The 16,204-nt window shown below is 37.8% G+C and overlaps 1 protein-coding gene across 4 annotated transcripts in view; it reads right to left on the reverse strand.

Moving 5' to 3' along the window:
* Positions 1–3,805: 3,805 nt before the first annotated feature.
* LOC118263101 (homeobox protein araucan) overlaps positions 3,806–16,204 on the reverse strand; it is a 94,017-nt gene continuing 81,618 nt past the window's right edge. For 3 of the 4 annotated variants that reach the window (XM_035574895.2, XM_035574901.2, XM_035574916.2), the window contains exons 4-7: positions 12,984–13,300; positions 7,370–7,961; positions 7,171–7,233; positions 3,806–5,504 (exon numbers count right to left, since the gene is read on the reverse strand). In XM_035574895.2, the coding sequence (XP_035430788.1) occupies positions 7,194–7,233; positions 7,370–7,961; positions 12,984–13,300 (949 nt within the window). In that variant the 3' untranslated portion in view covers positions 3,806–5,504; positions 7,171–7,193. The remainder of the gene's footprint in view (positions 5,505–7,170; positions 7,234–7,369; positions 7,962–12,983; positions 13,301–16,204) is intronic. The other variant, XM_035574908.2, reaches the window with a different exon arrangement.

Raw genomic sequence — 16,204 nt, forward strand, 5'->3', positions numbered from 1 at the left:
TTAATCTGTAAATTAACAATGTTTGTGGTTCATTCAACCTGTGTTATAACAAATTTCGGAATGTTTGAATCATGATTAAAATTCTAAACAGGCCAAACAACTTCCAGTCTCATAAATCGTTCATAAAAATCTGTTTAGATGCAATAAATAAAGCTGAAGTTCCGCACAGATCTCCATGCATATAGGGGCAGTATTACGCAATAGTTTGATTTATTGGTTTCGGCAAGGTGCACAAAATTCTAACGGCTCGCGCCCTCCTCGGGACGCGGCGTGATAGAATTTCGCCTCGGCAATTTTCTCATACATGCGAAAAACTATTCCGAGCGGCCTGCGGTGATAAATGTGAGGTTATGAATAAATTTGCCCCTTCGCAACCAAATCTGAAGTGATTAGATTCGGCACTTTCGACGTGAGGCAGGTGTTCCGGCGCCACCTGTGTTTTTACCTACATTGTGTTAAACTGTGATTGTGGTCGTCATAATGAACACTCATAGTATTAAATCACAGAGGGCGACCTCACGCGAGGGCGTACCTACACTGTTTGTTTTTATTGTCCTCCAATTCCATTTGTACACCTAATAAATTTTACAAGCTCAAAAAAGCTAACTCGGGCCGCGTTCGCAATAAGTGCCATTCTCGGCGAACAATAGGAGAATAACATCCACAAAGCAGTAAACGACGTTGGAAATCTAAATATTTATTTGAATTACTGTGAGCGGGCGGCACGGGGCGCGGTTGACGGTCGCGCAGCGCCGTCGCTAAGTTCCGACCGCGGACCGCAAACTGGACTGCGATGCACACTCAGGGTTAACCCAAGACGAATATAAAATATTTATAAAGCTACCAAACGTAAACGCGTCTCAACAATAAAAGTTCTCTTTAAGGAGTCGACATGGTGCGCAACGCCTAGAGAGGTTGCGGTAACAGACCTCGAACACGCTCCTCGCGGGGACGTTACTGGAGACAATCATCACAATACAACAGCTGTCCTTGTTTGTCGTGTGATAATAGCTTAATAAACATCAGTAATACGTACTTTGAACTACAATTTTCCCATTCAAGAATATTGGAAAAGGTGTTACAAGAATAACGTATTCACCATTCACCATCATTAAAAGTATAGTAACTTAAATTTTGTTTAACGTATGTATATACGTCGGTATATTGTTTACGATATTAGGAAACTACATATATTTGATAAAAGTTACTGCATTTGTCTCAATACAAACCCATATAAAAATTGAAAGCACAAATAAATACAGAATTACTATCGTCACTAAGACACTCAAAATTTACTGAAAATATGATCTAATTTAATCAATTTATTATTTAAAATATATATTTGTAATGCATAGTCTACTAGATATGGTGTTGTATACGTGGCTATAGAGCCAGGTATTAATATAGGTGTTGTGCTAAGCAAGGTAAAGCGCGGTAGTAACCACGAGTGCCATCTGTCGCACAACGCTGGAAGCTCGTTAAACGATAACCCTACTTCCTGGTCACAGGACTAGTTTGCATGAATTACCCCAACCGAGACTATTAGTTCTAGCGTAATCAATGGGAGGTCAAAGATTTGGAAACCCCAGTGGTAGATTTCACTAGCAATTAAGACGGTACTTTGATTCATCCCAATAGGTCAAAATTGTATGAATGCATTTAGATTTGTTGCATTTACTTTAAACTTTTGTTGTAATATATAATTAGATTTACTAATACACTTTCTTATTCCTAATAAATAGAGGTTTGTGGATTACCTGAATAAATATTGATGCAACTAATATTAATTACAATTGTGCCTAACTACTAAGTACGACTTTGAAAAAGTAATTTTCGATATTTGTATTTAAAAAGGGCTCAATAAGCATAAGAAATCAACGTATTTATTTTATTAATGCCTTGCATAAATAACCTGCTTTCCAATAATATAGCTGGACATGTTGTAACTATTCTAATAAGTTCTTGATAGCCCAAACATACATCAGATTTAGATTTCATCATACTTACAATTTTGATTCTTATTTATTTGTTTATAGAGTTCTTACTACGTCAATCAATTAAAAGCTGGGACAGCAAACAATTTTATTGCGGCAATCATCTGCAAGGCTTGATCTCTATAAAGGTACATATAAAATATATTGGTGTCACATACGTTCGACCTGATTGGTTCCATTGGTTATTAGCTGCTATTTGTGTTGTCAATGTTTATGACCATTTTATTAGCGAAGCGGTTTTATTGCAGATTCAATTGTTATAGCAACGGATTTGATTAAGTTAAGCAATCGTGCGTTTTGTTTGTTGCTAAATGAACACATTTTATTATGTAGATGTGTTTTGCTGTACGATGTGTGTTTAGTTGATTTGATTTTGCAGTGCACATTGTCGTATATTTTATAGCGGTGCGGGGGTATAAATTCGTGTGTTAAATCCTTGTGAATGTTCTTCGTATAATCCTACATTTAATACTATTAGGCAACCAATAAGATCCAGTTATTCATTGTGGCTACTAGGTAATTTAGGCATACCTGCTAACTCATAGTCATAGTAGTTTTGTTAATTGCTTACAGATCTACAATTTTCGTAAAAGATTATATTTATTATATTCCATGAATAGGGCAAGAAAAACTTGTATATTACCTTAGTTTCTAATGTGGTGGCTAAGAGTACTTTCTGAGTCCCTAAAACATGACAATAAAACCTCTTTGTTGCAAATATTTAATGTCAAAGGAACTTAGGTAGGCTAACTTAACTCTTGGTAGTTTTGTTTGATTAACCTTCATTCAAAATCTGGGTTAAATCAAAGTAGGTACCTACTTATAATGTTGAATCAATTATTTCATCATTTCACCCTCCCCATCTCTTATATAGTTAATTTGATTAAATGTTCTTACTGTATTTGCCCTACAGAATTGATAAGTAAATTGTATAAGGGTTGGTTGCATTTTTCATAATTAAATAATTTAACGTATTAAATATGCATTTCTAAAAAATCCTTCTTACTTTTATATTTTGTTATCATGTTTTCCGCATCTTACATTAAAATTATCTTATTTTGCAATAAACTTCAGTACAATCTACTTATTTATAAAAATACATAGCCTTTAATTAATATAATCCCCGCTAAAGCGAAAATAGAAGCCACAATTTTATCTTAGAAAGTTAAAAAAGGTTCGTTTTATTAGCTTTTAAGTATTGTTTAAGTGTTGAGAGTGAGGGAGGGACCCTCCGAATACCCTCGGAGTACCCAACGACTTTTAGCGGCTCATTATAGACTTTTTTCCCATTTTGTTTAGAAGTATGTAAGTTAGTAGGTAGGTACCTCGAGATCAAACCATTTGAAAGTCGAATTCTTTTAATTTAGTTCCGATTAAGCACTTAAGAAAAGGGTAGACTATCAATAGCTGCTTCCTGCGATTAAGTATTAATTGTGAGCAAATGGAAAAAGGTTTGGGTCAACTTGAATTTTAATGAAATGATCGTGATAATATAATTTACTTGGTTTGAGTTTAAAAATACACAGGTAGGTTAGGTAGCATTTTATCGGCCCGTGAATCTTTTTTCATGTATCCTTGCTAACGGGTTTCCGCAACAGAGAATTCTTGATTTTATTAAATATGTAAATGTATAGAACTTAACAAAATATTTAGTATTCGAAAAAGGACAAAACTGGTTCTACACACTAAATTATTACTAAATAATTTAATCGCTAAGTAATTCTCTATTGCAGACTATGTTTACGTTAAAAATGTATGTCTACAACATCTAACATGGATTAGGATAAATACGTAAAATAAAAATTACACCATTGAAATAAAGATTTAATTACAATCGTTACATAATTTTACTCATAATAATAATAATTAATAGGTATATATTCTATAAATATCTATATAGAACATTTAATATTAAGCGAATGTATTCGATTTGGTCACATTGAAATTTTCTTCATCTATTTGAGTTCTTAATACAGATGTTTTCTATTTAATTAACAAGCCTCAAAACTATTGCCATACATTTTAATTTGTGACCTGAGTAAATATCGTACTTTTTGATAATGTGGGAAATTAAGAATAATTTCTATGTAAAATCGTTAATAAATTATCTTATATTACTGATCGATGTATGTATGCCTTCGTTACAAAATGTTTAGAAACACGTCTTAGATATTCACAGCTCCAATCATTTAGTGCTAGATGCAGACATAACCATTGGGTGCCAAATTAGGCGTGACCTCATAGGAGATATACTCTGCATTTAGCACTAATAATAAAACAAAATATACATCAAACATTAAATCAAAATGACCCAATGACTCAAGGCCACATTTTTAGATAAAAACATAATTATTGGCCTCGAATTTTCTAAATATATCGAACGGCAGCTCTATTAATTATACCAGATTCAGTAACATTATCCTTTTTGTTATTAACCCACATGACTATAATTTGACTTGAATGATTTTTCCAAAGAATGTCACGAAAGCGTTACTTTAGGAAAGTGACTGCGACCGTTTCAATAATAAAAAATATTCAGAATATTTTTATGTACATTGTATACTAATAATACTTTTAAACAATATTTATAAGTTTTATCATCGAAATATTTGTCGACAACAGCGAACGTGGTGAAATCATACTAATTACTTTGTACACATCTCGACAAACTAAAATAGAAAATCTACAAAACATTTTATATGTACAAGGACAACAACAATAACCAAATCGACGATTGTTTATCGACTATTTATCTAGTTATTAACAAAATTAAACAATAGTTTGTGTAGTAGGGTATGATACCAAACCTAACCACCTCTCATTGTCTACTCTCTCAATGTACAATTACTCTTATATCTAATCAAAGTTAAGTCTGGCACCTGTACTAACGAATAACTTATTGCTCCACAAGTAAATTTAAATCATAAACATACGATTGGAAGAACTAAGCAAAAACATAATTATAAGATCCCTTATTTTATGTAGAATATTCCAGTCATGGAATTGATCATAAATTTACAATAATTCACTAAAACCAATATAGGCTAGTTTTAATTTCATTACACAAAACTGCGCTTTCCATGTATCTATAAATAATTTGGATATTATTTCCATAATATTCTTAAGTCTATAAAAATACTGAGCAACGTCGATTTCATACAATGATTCATTCGATAAGTACTTATAGTGACAAGTGACGACCGTAGACATACAACCACATCAAACAAAATTAAGTACTTAACGGAACACATTAGATTTTTTATGTTCTGTGCATATAGTCCAGGAATTGTTAAATTACACTATGTGATATACCTACAAATAAATGTATTTACCAAATTATATAAATTTTACAAAGGGGTCTTTAGGCCTAGTTCTAACCAGTCCGAGGCCATTTAACTATAGTCGTATCGTTGATCTTAACGTAGAACTGAAACACTGTGCCACTGTGATAATCTGAAAGTCCCTAGTAGTTGACGGGTAGTGCAGCGACCCAGGTTTCACGTGCTTTACCTGCAACAAACGATAACAAGATTATACATTGAGGTCCAATATCTTCCACTGAATTAAATTCATTCAAAGGGTCTCTCATTCTTAACGGCCGCATCATTTCGATTTATTTTAAAACAATAAAACATCCCATATCCTTTAAAAAGAATCTATAGCGGTATTTAAATTAACAAAAAAGAAGGTCCATTTCGATAGCTGTTCCGATTCTATCGCAACGTCGACGGTGCGAGCCCGCCGCCGCGTTCACACATATAAACCGAAAAAGAAAAATCTAAACCAATCGAGATGAGGTGACGAAACGTTCAGTCTCATTATCTGAGAATTTATTAACGAATCGCTTGGACCGGAAAACCAAAATGTGAAAGAAATAAAAACTCGACCTCGGCCGCGGTCATCTAAAGTTTGTACGGCGTCAATGAAAAAAGAAGTCAAACAGGTTGTCCGGACGACCTACGACTGAATGAAACGGAGAAGGACCAAGTCAGGATCGAGAGATAAGAGGGAAGATTAGGGCGTCGAAAAAAAAATAAAGCAGCTTTTAATGCGGAGGTAGTGTTGTGAATGAAGAGGATCCATTGAGATTCCGCGCCCACGCACGCTCGCGGTACGCGCGTTATCGGCGTGCGCTGGACCGCCCGGCTGCCGTGCGTCCGCGCAGCCACCATCATGCTCCCTCCACAGCGAACAATAGGTGCACATTGTACAACCATTCAGTTTTATGTTTCCCCAATGGCAGTGCAGAGTTATTTAAATTAGTTACTGAATGGATTTAACCAAGAGACATTACTATCGTGTATAAAGTGGTCTTAAACATTGGAATCAGATTAAACTCCAATTAAGTAACAATATCATAAGGAAAAATAATAAGTTGAAACATTATAGGAATGTTATTTAAGGCGAAAATAAAAACTGACAATATAAATCCGTTCTTTTTGGGCTACTTTAAAGGAATGCCGCGATAAGGAGTTATTTTTGCGTCAAAGAATTCGAGGGACAAAAAGGCGTGAAAACCAAAATAATACAAAAGGCTTATAGAAGTGAATTTGTGAGCGTTTGGCTAAAACAAAATTCTTGGCGGTGCCGTCCTGTGCGGCGAAGGCGGTGAAGCGATTTATTGTAATGAGACGCGAATGCCGCTACTTCTTCTTAGAAAATCTTTGACGACTCTAAGAAATATGTGAGACGGGAAACTGCTACGACTACCATGGCACTCTCCCTCTTCACTTCACTTGATATTTAAAACTATTTTTGTTTTTGTAGTGAGATTAGAATCACTTTTGTGGTCTACCACTAAGTCCTAGAAGACTTAGTAGGTATTGAAGAATTCATGTCCATGACAACAAGTTTACATACTTGTACGAAGCTAATTTAGGCAGGTCAGCGATACGAGTGTAGGCGCAAGGAACGCGTCGCTCTGACAATGACAAATGACACAAGATTGCAATCTCGCCGCCCTCGAGTCGCGCGTCGCCCTTCCGCCTCGACTCAACTCCATTGTTTTCAATTACTGACATGACACCCCGGCGCGAGCTCCGCTACTAAACCGCAACTCAGTTTATGGCCCTCCGATATCTCCACCACGATCGTCCATTACGTGCGCTACTCTCATTTACATGCGCGCGTTGCGATTGTGCTCAAGCTCGTCAATCTGAATCAATCTGTAACTCACCGCTATTGGCGCACGGTCTGCTTTCAGACGGCCGGCACGAAACCATTGGGGTGGTGGAGCGAGCTGGAATAGGAAACATTCACTCTTTTCACGTGACGTTAGCAATATCTCACATGACCTATTTAACCGTTTCTAGGAGTGGGATGTTTATGTTCCTATAATCATGCAGTGTAAAAGTAATTTAAAGGTTATTATATACCTTTTATAGAACGGCTTGAATGCTGCTGATCCCTCGTTGTGATGCGGTTGATTCGGCTGGTGACTGTTAGCAGCGTGGTGAGGGTTGTGGTAGGGATCACGTTGAGGTGACTGCTGATGTCGAGGGAAGCAGTAGCCGGAGCCACCGCCGCTGCCAAGTGGGTTAGCGACGCTGGGTACCTTCATGTTAGGGGGTGTCTGAGGTGGTGTATCGGTTTGGACGTCAGGAAATGATGCTGGATGTACGCAGGGGTGCTGCCCACCATATTGTCCACCAGCGAAGCCGCCATACCTCCCATAAGAACCACTAGCCGGACTTGCAGCGGCTGTCGCCGGCAAAGCAAACCCATTGGACCCGCCATCAGAGGGCGCCGCACGCTCAGGTGGCCCATAAGCATGTTGCGGCCATGGTTGGGCAGCAGGTGGCGGTGTTTTGCATGCTGCTGTATCAGCTAGAGACCATATCTTCGGTTTAGAAGCAGGAATCGGCACTCCACAGTCGGATGAGCCTCGCTTCGACTCTTCCTTTATTCCGTAGCCCAACATTTGATGGTGCATGCCCTGCAGCATTTCGTCTCCTTTTCGCTCCTCATCTGTAAAGATAATCATATTCATCGATCATATTTACGTCCGTTCAGCAATAAACGCATGAGCGCACGTTATTGCAAACAGATTAGTCGCAATAGCCTACGCCATAAATGACGCGACAACAATAAAGAGGGCTTAAAATGTTCCAAAAATCGATACGCTACGGATTGAATCGTTGACGTGACCGTTACAAGCCGTACGTAAGTTTTAGCTAGTAAGACGTCGGATTTTGCAGCCCCTCTAGAAAAGTCGTGTGAAAATACGTTAGGCGTGCAGTGACCCATTCGTTAAGTGGTTATCCGATTAGCGAAGTGAAAATACCACTTTAGGGCGCGATTCCCCCGCCGCGGGCGCTGCTACCGATCCCTTTCGTATTAAGCCGAGCATTTATTTCGCATTTCCCGGCGCGCCCCGCGGCACCGCACTCTCCACCACGGAATGTGCGAGCGATACAATTAACGGTCAACCACGGTTTCCAGTTTTCATAACCTTTCTTCTTGATTTTTTTTTGTTTCTTGCTGCATTAAATTACTCCTCCTATGTCATATAGTCTACATGGTTGATGGTGTATATAACAAAATAAGAATACTTATAGAATTGTAGTAAAATCACTTTATTTCGTATTTTATCCTAGAATATAGGACGATAAAAGTGCAATGAAATAAACCTTTAAGTGGTTTTCGCTTGAAAAAATTTGATGTTATTGTACAATTACACAAAAATGTTTATTCAGCGAATTTTATAAGGCTCTAAGTATTATCATAATGCCATTTTCCGTTGTAAAGTGGCTTTCGGTGGGTGCGGAGGCGGGCCCGGGGTCGCTAATGAAATTCAGAGGCCCCGCGAAAGCGGCGAGGACGGTTACGGGGCAGAGGCGCGGTGCGGGGCGTCGCGACCGCTCGACTTCATTCTCTTTATTCCATTTAATGCTGACTGCTCCTAGCTTTTAAGAGGGGTTATCCGCGTTGCCCTTCACTAGGGATAAATAGGGACGCCACTGATACTCCGCGCGAAGATATTTATCCGGCAAATTGTTTTAATTTTCATTGTATTAATCTAATAAAGGCCCACCAACGGGGCGAGATAACCGTACCGTGGACGATTTACTGATGTTTTATTTTATAAATATGTTTAAGTATCCACAAGATTAAATTATTTATTAATTATTATGAGTAGAATTGAGTAATTATAAGTTCTTCGTAAGTTGTTACCCGTTTTAGTGGTAATATACTTACAATTAGTGCTTACAATTTTCACAAAGTTCAATACAACTCTGTGGAATTGACAAACAGGTGGAGGTGATTAATAAATAATAGCACGTATCAGTAACAGACTGCGCTTTTAACTTCGAAATATACTTAATTGAATATACGTTAGTTGCTTTAATTAAATAACTAAACCATAAACAAGGAGTAATTTAATTAATGTAGGTAGGTACCGAAGGAAATCCGCTACTTACGTTTATTGCAAGAGGCTTGTTTGTTAGTAAGGGTAAACGCTTGAGTAGTGCTTCGATGTATTTAGATCGTAAAACTATGTCTTACCACTGTTCTTCAGCTTAATGTAATCATAGTATTTTCCTCGTAAAGAATTTGTTTTTATCTAACGACGTAAAAAAGAGCATTGTTCCTTTTCTTAAAAAAATAATAATTTTAGTTTTACAATCATTCAAGTCCTTGATTATTTTCCCATATTTTCAATTTTTCAATTTGTTTCATCAATTTTAACGTAGACTCTTCTATTACGTATTTGTTTCCAGTCTCTTGAAGAACTTGAAGACTCATGTCACGTTGTGATGACTGTATGTTAAGTACGAACTTGCATCATTCGTAATCAGTGTACCGCTTCAGTAGGTACGTTCAAATTACGAATTGGTAAAAGATAAATACAAAACTAGTTTCAGGCGTGCAGAGTGTATCTAAGCCCATGTCGGGGCCCATAACACACATGACCAAAGTGGTAAATATATGATATTAATGGTTTAACCCAAATCTGTGTTTAAAAAACGATTCAAATTTAAAAAATAACGAAGAAATCTTTTTTGCTGTGAAGTTTCAACAGTGAACTTTTATCCTTGTGATTAAGACTAAAATAATAATAAAATACTTACAATTTGATATCGGTTATACCTTTTTGATATCAATCACGTTTCTAATGATGATAAAATCATCGATGCACCAAGTTCCTAATAAATTTTCCAGGAAATCAGTAGCGTTTGTATGAAACTGGTGACAAATTGTTGCTTTATAAGAAGTGTATGAGTGAGACCGTATCAACGATGGTTTTTATGTGTGTGACATGGATGATGCATTATAAAAGTATGCAGTGTATCATATGAAGTGTGTAAGAGTGGTTGGCGCTAAGTGGTTGCACCCCCGCGCTGCAGCCCTGCACTTAACAGCTGAGGTCAGTGCAATTTATTGCCCACCCCGAAGCAGAGCGGGGCGCGTGGCGAACCCGAGCGACGCTCACTTGTTTGTGTTACTTCTACTCGTTTTCCATTAACGCGCGTCGGATTAATATTTTGTTTGCAATGCGTGCGCTCACGACAAAAATTAACATTTATTGGTAGGGTCCGAAAATGAAGCTTTTATTCATGAGTGGCTTAGCTTCGGATAGTTCTGTGTGTTTGTTTGCCGACGACGGTCTAGGGATCGCGTGTGAAAGCTTTTATATTGGCTTTGTTTGCCGTGACTTAAAATGATATATTACACGTCGCTAACATTGACGTTTTTGTAAAAGAATGGTTATGCACGTTAGTTACAAATGTTATGGTTTATTTGCGATCTGGCTCTGGGATTAATTTAATCGGAAAGCGGTTTTGTCCAATTTAATCTGGTGATGTTTAGTTTTTGATAACCGATTCATTTCATTCTCACGAATTTCTTTCGTAGTCACGAGAGATTTGCCTACTTAAATATTTATGATAATGACTTTTTGAATGCAGCATCAGTCACGCGATGATTTTCGCTATTAAATCTTATAGGAAGATTTTGATAGAAATGAGCATGAATATCTTTGAAAAAAGCATGGGAATTTGTGAATCGTTAATAATTGAATGTAAATTAATTTTAATTGGTAAAAACATTAATTTTGTACATTGCAAATAGGTATTTCGGTATGCGAAATATCTTTGATGTCAATTTAGTTGTGTTGAAAGAAAAATATTAGGTGAACAAGTGCGCGACACCCCAGCGCGAGCGCTTGGTATTGCACAGCCGTCGCCGGGGGCGCGTGTCTATAATCCCGCAGACAATGCCAACCGTCTTGAGTCTTTTTTTCACACTTCCCTTTCCATGTAACAGGGATGGTTAGATTAAATATCCAGGCAGACGCGAATGTATGATATTGAAGTAGACCAGTTTTTCTGGTATTAATTTCTTTATAGTCTGTAACAGTTAAGTCAGTAATCTTTACTTACCTATCGCAAACATACATATACCTACTCCCACGTAATCACCTGTGTAGTGAGTTCTTATCATGTAAAATGTCTATTTATTAAACAAATACCTGAGTATTAATAAGTAATCGGCATGTACTAATTAGTAGATTGTTGATAAAAGATGTAAGTAATTTGATGTAAATTACGTAAGTTAACTTGTATTATAATTATACCTACTATTGATGCAATGCATTTGTGAAAAAATTGCTTCAAGTCACTTAAATAAATAAATAAAATATAATGTAAAATAATAAATCAATAGTTAAATTATTATAATATAATTATGGTATGTTGTCAATAAATTAGACATTCGTTCCATCAGTTTCAGTTTCGCTTAGGTCGTTGTGGCACACATCTTTACTTTTATGAATCGTGTGAGATGGCTGTGAGAGGGCCATTCACGCGGCGTTATACACAGTGAATTAAGTACACTTCTGTCGCAACAATAGTGGGCTTCATTACACGAGCGTATGCCGGGCGTTATGCGTGACGCCCTCGCGCCTCCATTAGCGACATGAACTTCGCTATGAAAACACTCTGTTAGAAACCATCTTTATTGTAACAATGCCTACTTATAATTTATGTTGTTGACAAGAGGGCCTAACTGCCGCCCCAGCAGTTCTCACGTACCATGTCGAATACGTATCTGGATTTTATTATTGCATTTACCCTTTTAAAGAAATATCATACTCAAGTACTCACATTGTTTTAGGGTCGATCTGGCCAGATCTTTCAGTTTATGATTATGGAACATAATAAATCCATAACGTAATTGAGTGTCAATAAATAAAAGTAAACTATACACTGTCAAAACATTGTTACATGTTACCGATCAGTAGATGTATAGGTACATTATAAATCCCCAAAACCTTACTTACGTTCCAGCGGAATATGCTCATAAAAGAAACGATCCACGAACTCGACAAATCCTTTGGCAAGAACATGAAGTAGGGCAGATCGTCAGACAAGCTGAACGCGACCTCCGAGCGCCGCGTCGGCCCGTTGTAGCGACGAACGGAAGACGCGTTATATGAATTTTGGGCCCTGGCGCCGCCCACTTTACTACGAATAGGAAATCCGGTAGCGAGGAGCGGTTACGCACAGTTACACGCCTGAGACCTCCCCCCGACCACCGCACGCCCCTCCGACCCTCGCCTCCTCACAGACCCGCACACCCTCCGGGCCGCAGCCACGTTATGCCAATTCACTTGACGATTTATACACTGACAAAATTAAAGCAATTTTAAACGGTTAACAACACCGACTCAATCCAAACATGAAATAATACGTACTAGGTACCACAGGTCAGGGGTAAATTAGTGCAATAGGTATATTAGCAAATCAAACAATCGCAGTCGCGCATATCGAGAACAAACACAACATAATACATCAACAATACAATTGTTCGCAGCGCAATCGGAAATGGAAAACTTGTATTGCAAATAGAGAGATTGTGAAAGCTTTAAATTTGAGTCAACATCAAATAGTCAACGTTTGTTTTGCATTTTTTCATATGGAAAGTACATCATTATTGAGTAAATAATGGTTGACTATCTGATGTTGTAAAATAAGGAACTTAACGAACCTTTGTGAGTTTTTATTTTCTCCTCTTGTTCATCTTTGTCTTTTTCTTCGTCAGAGAGCATTGTGTCGTCATCGTCGTCCGTTTTATTCTTGGGCTCCCACGTCATCTTGTTTTCCTTCTTGAGCCGGCGACGCGCATTGGCGAACCACGTCGACACCTGCGTCAGTGTCATCTTGGTGATGATCGCCAACATTATCTTCTCGCCCTTCGTCGGGTATGGGTTCTTCTTGTGCTCGTTCAGCCACGCTTTGAGTGTCGCCGTTGACTCTCGTGTCGCGTTTTTCCGTCTCGCAGCTAAATCGTACCCGGCTCCATATCTGTCGACAAACATGTTTATACTTACATATGCCTAGTGGTAACTTACGCTTCCGGCCTAGCAAAGCTGAAAAATTTCGCAAACTTAAATAAAATACATTATGTAATGGATTCGGACTACATTTTGTACGTCAAATAAATAAAGGATTTTATTTAAATCATTATGTTTACTCTTCATTAAATCAAAGGAAAAGTATTTTTGGGTACCGGACTGTAACATTAATCACCTTGAAGAATAGAGTTATCTATTAAGAGAATAATAATTATGTATGAATAATATTGTCATATTGGTATTAAGATAGTCCCTATAGTAAGTACAAACCAATAAATTCGTAATATAACGACAAGTTTCAGTACAACATATTTCAGTTGGTTACAGCTACCATGCGTCGAATCGTTTACAGCGAGCAATAAAGTGGCTTTTAAATTCGTAGCAGATAGGCGTTTTATTTGAGGCAATAGATTTCTCGTAACGGCAGCAAAAATAAAGCTATCGTGGCACAGAGCGACATTCGGTACACTTTTTAGGGCCTACGGTCCCATTTGCATCCGCATTCTGAGCGTAATTGTGGGTTCCCCCCGGCGCTGCCAGTATCGTACCTGACTTCGATTTTCCTGCCGACATGACAAAGGCGCGGTCTAAGGGGATCAATAAATAGGTTTTGCGCGTGAAAGTAGTTAAAAAATGGTCCCGACTCGTTTGACATTCACGCAAATTGTGATGTTGAGCGTCGCGCTTAGGGTTTAGTTTAGAAGACGCTATCGAGATTTTCTCTTAGGTGTAGTAAGCGTGCCGCGGATTAGATTTGCAAATTTAACATTTTGGTAAGAGCCCCAATTGCTCGATTTAATCTAGTTCGTTGGAGTTGATTCTTGGTTAGTAATAAATATATATAAGAATCAAATACATGTCATGTACACGTATCGTAAATAAATACTGAAATAGAGTTTATGACATCTGGGGGCACGGCAGTGCCCCCGCCAAGTCGAGCAAAAAAAAGCGGCACGGCCGTACCATCCTTTTCTCGAAGCAATTCGGGCCTTTTTCGACCCCCTATAATACGGTTGTGGATAAAGCAAGAAACCTGAATCTTCAGTAACTAATCCGGCATTGTATAAACACGGAATATTTAAAATTTCAGTCAATTTGAACCAGTAGTTTAAGAATGACAACTTGTTAAAGTTTCTAAATTTTGTCACTCACTGACTCACCGATCATCAAAAGTCCAAGGCACTTCTAGCAGACTTAGAAGCTTCATATTTGGAATACATATAGAGTTTAGTGTCTTAATCATGGGAAAACTTAAATATTTTGTAATTTCGGTCCAGTTTTCCAAATACACCAACTGCATCAATAACTTTGTAATCCCATATAAATATATGGGATTACAAAGTTATTTATGCAGTTGGTGGTTGGTGGTGGTTATAAATTTAATAGGTGTAGATAGGTACCTACCATATGAGGCAAGGGAGGGGGTATAGGGTGGGTATGGGTGTGTTTAGCCCATGAAACTGAACAACATTATTACTTGTAAAATGGTCGACGTAATGAAAAACACATGATTGGACATGTCTTGAAGTACGAAAATCTAATAAAACAATATATTATAATTTAAATCTGTTATATATAAATTGTTAGCGCGACTAGCCTCCTTACAGACAGACTGGCCTATATCAACCTATATCCATCAGCGCATTACTTAGGCTTCGTTAGAAGTAGATGGTATCAAAAAGAAAGGCTCTACAAAAGAAGTGAGATCCCTTCAAAAACATCCTGTAAAAAACCCAAGTCTCGCAGCTCAGTCTTTCTACCGTCAAAAGTTGTGAGATCCATGTAATACCAAGTCGGTTAATCTATTTAGTGTCTACTTGAAGGACCTTCTGTCTTAAGTTATTACATAAGTTATTATCATGCCAATATTAAAAATATTTAACGTTTTAAACAAATAGATCGACTTGGACATCGCATGAAAACAAAATGAATATTACAATATTATATTAGATTCTTTAGTCTCTCGCGCCTCACGCGATATCATATCAAGCGATCAATTAATAATCAAATCAAGCGATGTCCAAGTCGATCTATTTGTTTAAAACGTTAAATATTTTTAATATTGGCATGATAATAACTTATGTAATAACTTAAGACAGAAGGTCCTTCAAGTAGACACTAAATAGATTAACCGACTTGGTATTACATGGATCTCACAACTTTTGACGGTAGAAAGACTGAGCTGCGAGACTTGGGTTTTTTACAGGATGTTTTTGAAGGGATCTTATTTTCTTACAAGATGTCGCGAAGATTTCTTTCTTGTCAAGTGTCTTAAATGCAATAGGGGGCGGACCGCTGCACCGTGGTTGCAATTGCAGGGCGGTGCAGCGCAGGCGTGGGTAGCGTGGGCGTACTCACCACCAATCGATCGCGACGCCATCTTGCTCACCGGACATCACCGGTATTGCTAGTCGCCGAACGACTGCCGACCGGCGACACGGGCCTCACGCGCCGATCGGGCAGCTGGTTTTATTGTAAAAATACCAACGGACCCACACTTTGAAATTTTTTATTCAACTTTGTTTTTTGAGAAAAGTCATCCTACCGTATCACACCAACACGTCACAACGGTACGTAAACGTAATATGTGTTTTCTTAAGAAACATACGTTGTGCCATACTAATACGCATGTCAAACGCGCATACATTCAAAGCCTCTGAAACCAAACCGCATTAGTTTGAACATGAATAAGCTCTTCAGAAATCTACCGTGGTTAGTGACGACAGCGTCGGTTAGGAAAAACAGCGCTTTATTGCTTCACGTTTTATTGATTCGGTCTCGCCCGCTTTGTTTTACAGCCCTGAAGCTGCTGCGAGGGTTAAATCTCTTAAGCTTTGTTAATTAATTTAGACAG

Source organism: Spodoptera frugiperda, chromosome 25 (assembly GCF_023101765.2).
Source record: "Spodoptera frugiperda isolate SF20-4 chromosome 25, AGI-APGP_CSIRO_Sfru_2.0, whole genome shotgun sequence".
Classification (NCBI taxonomy): Eukaryota; Metazoa; Arthropoda; class Insecta; order Lepidoptera; family Noctuidae; genus Spodoptera; species Spodoptera frugiperda.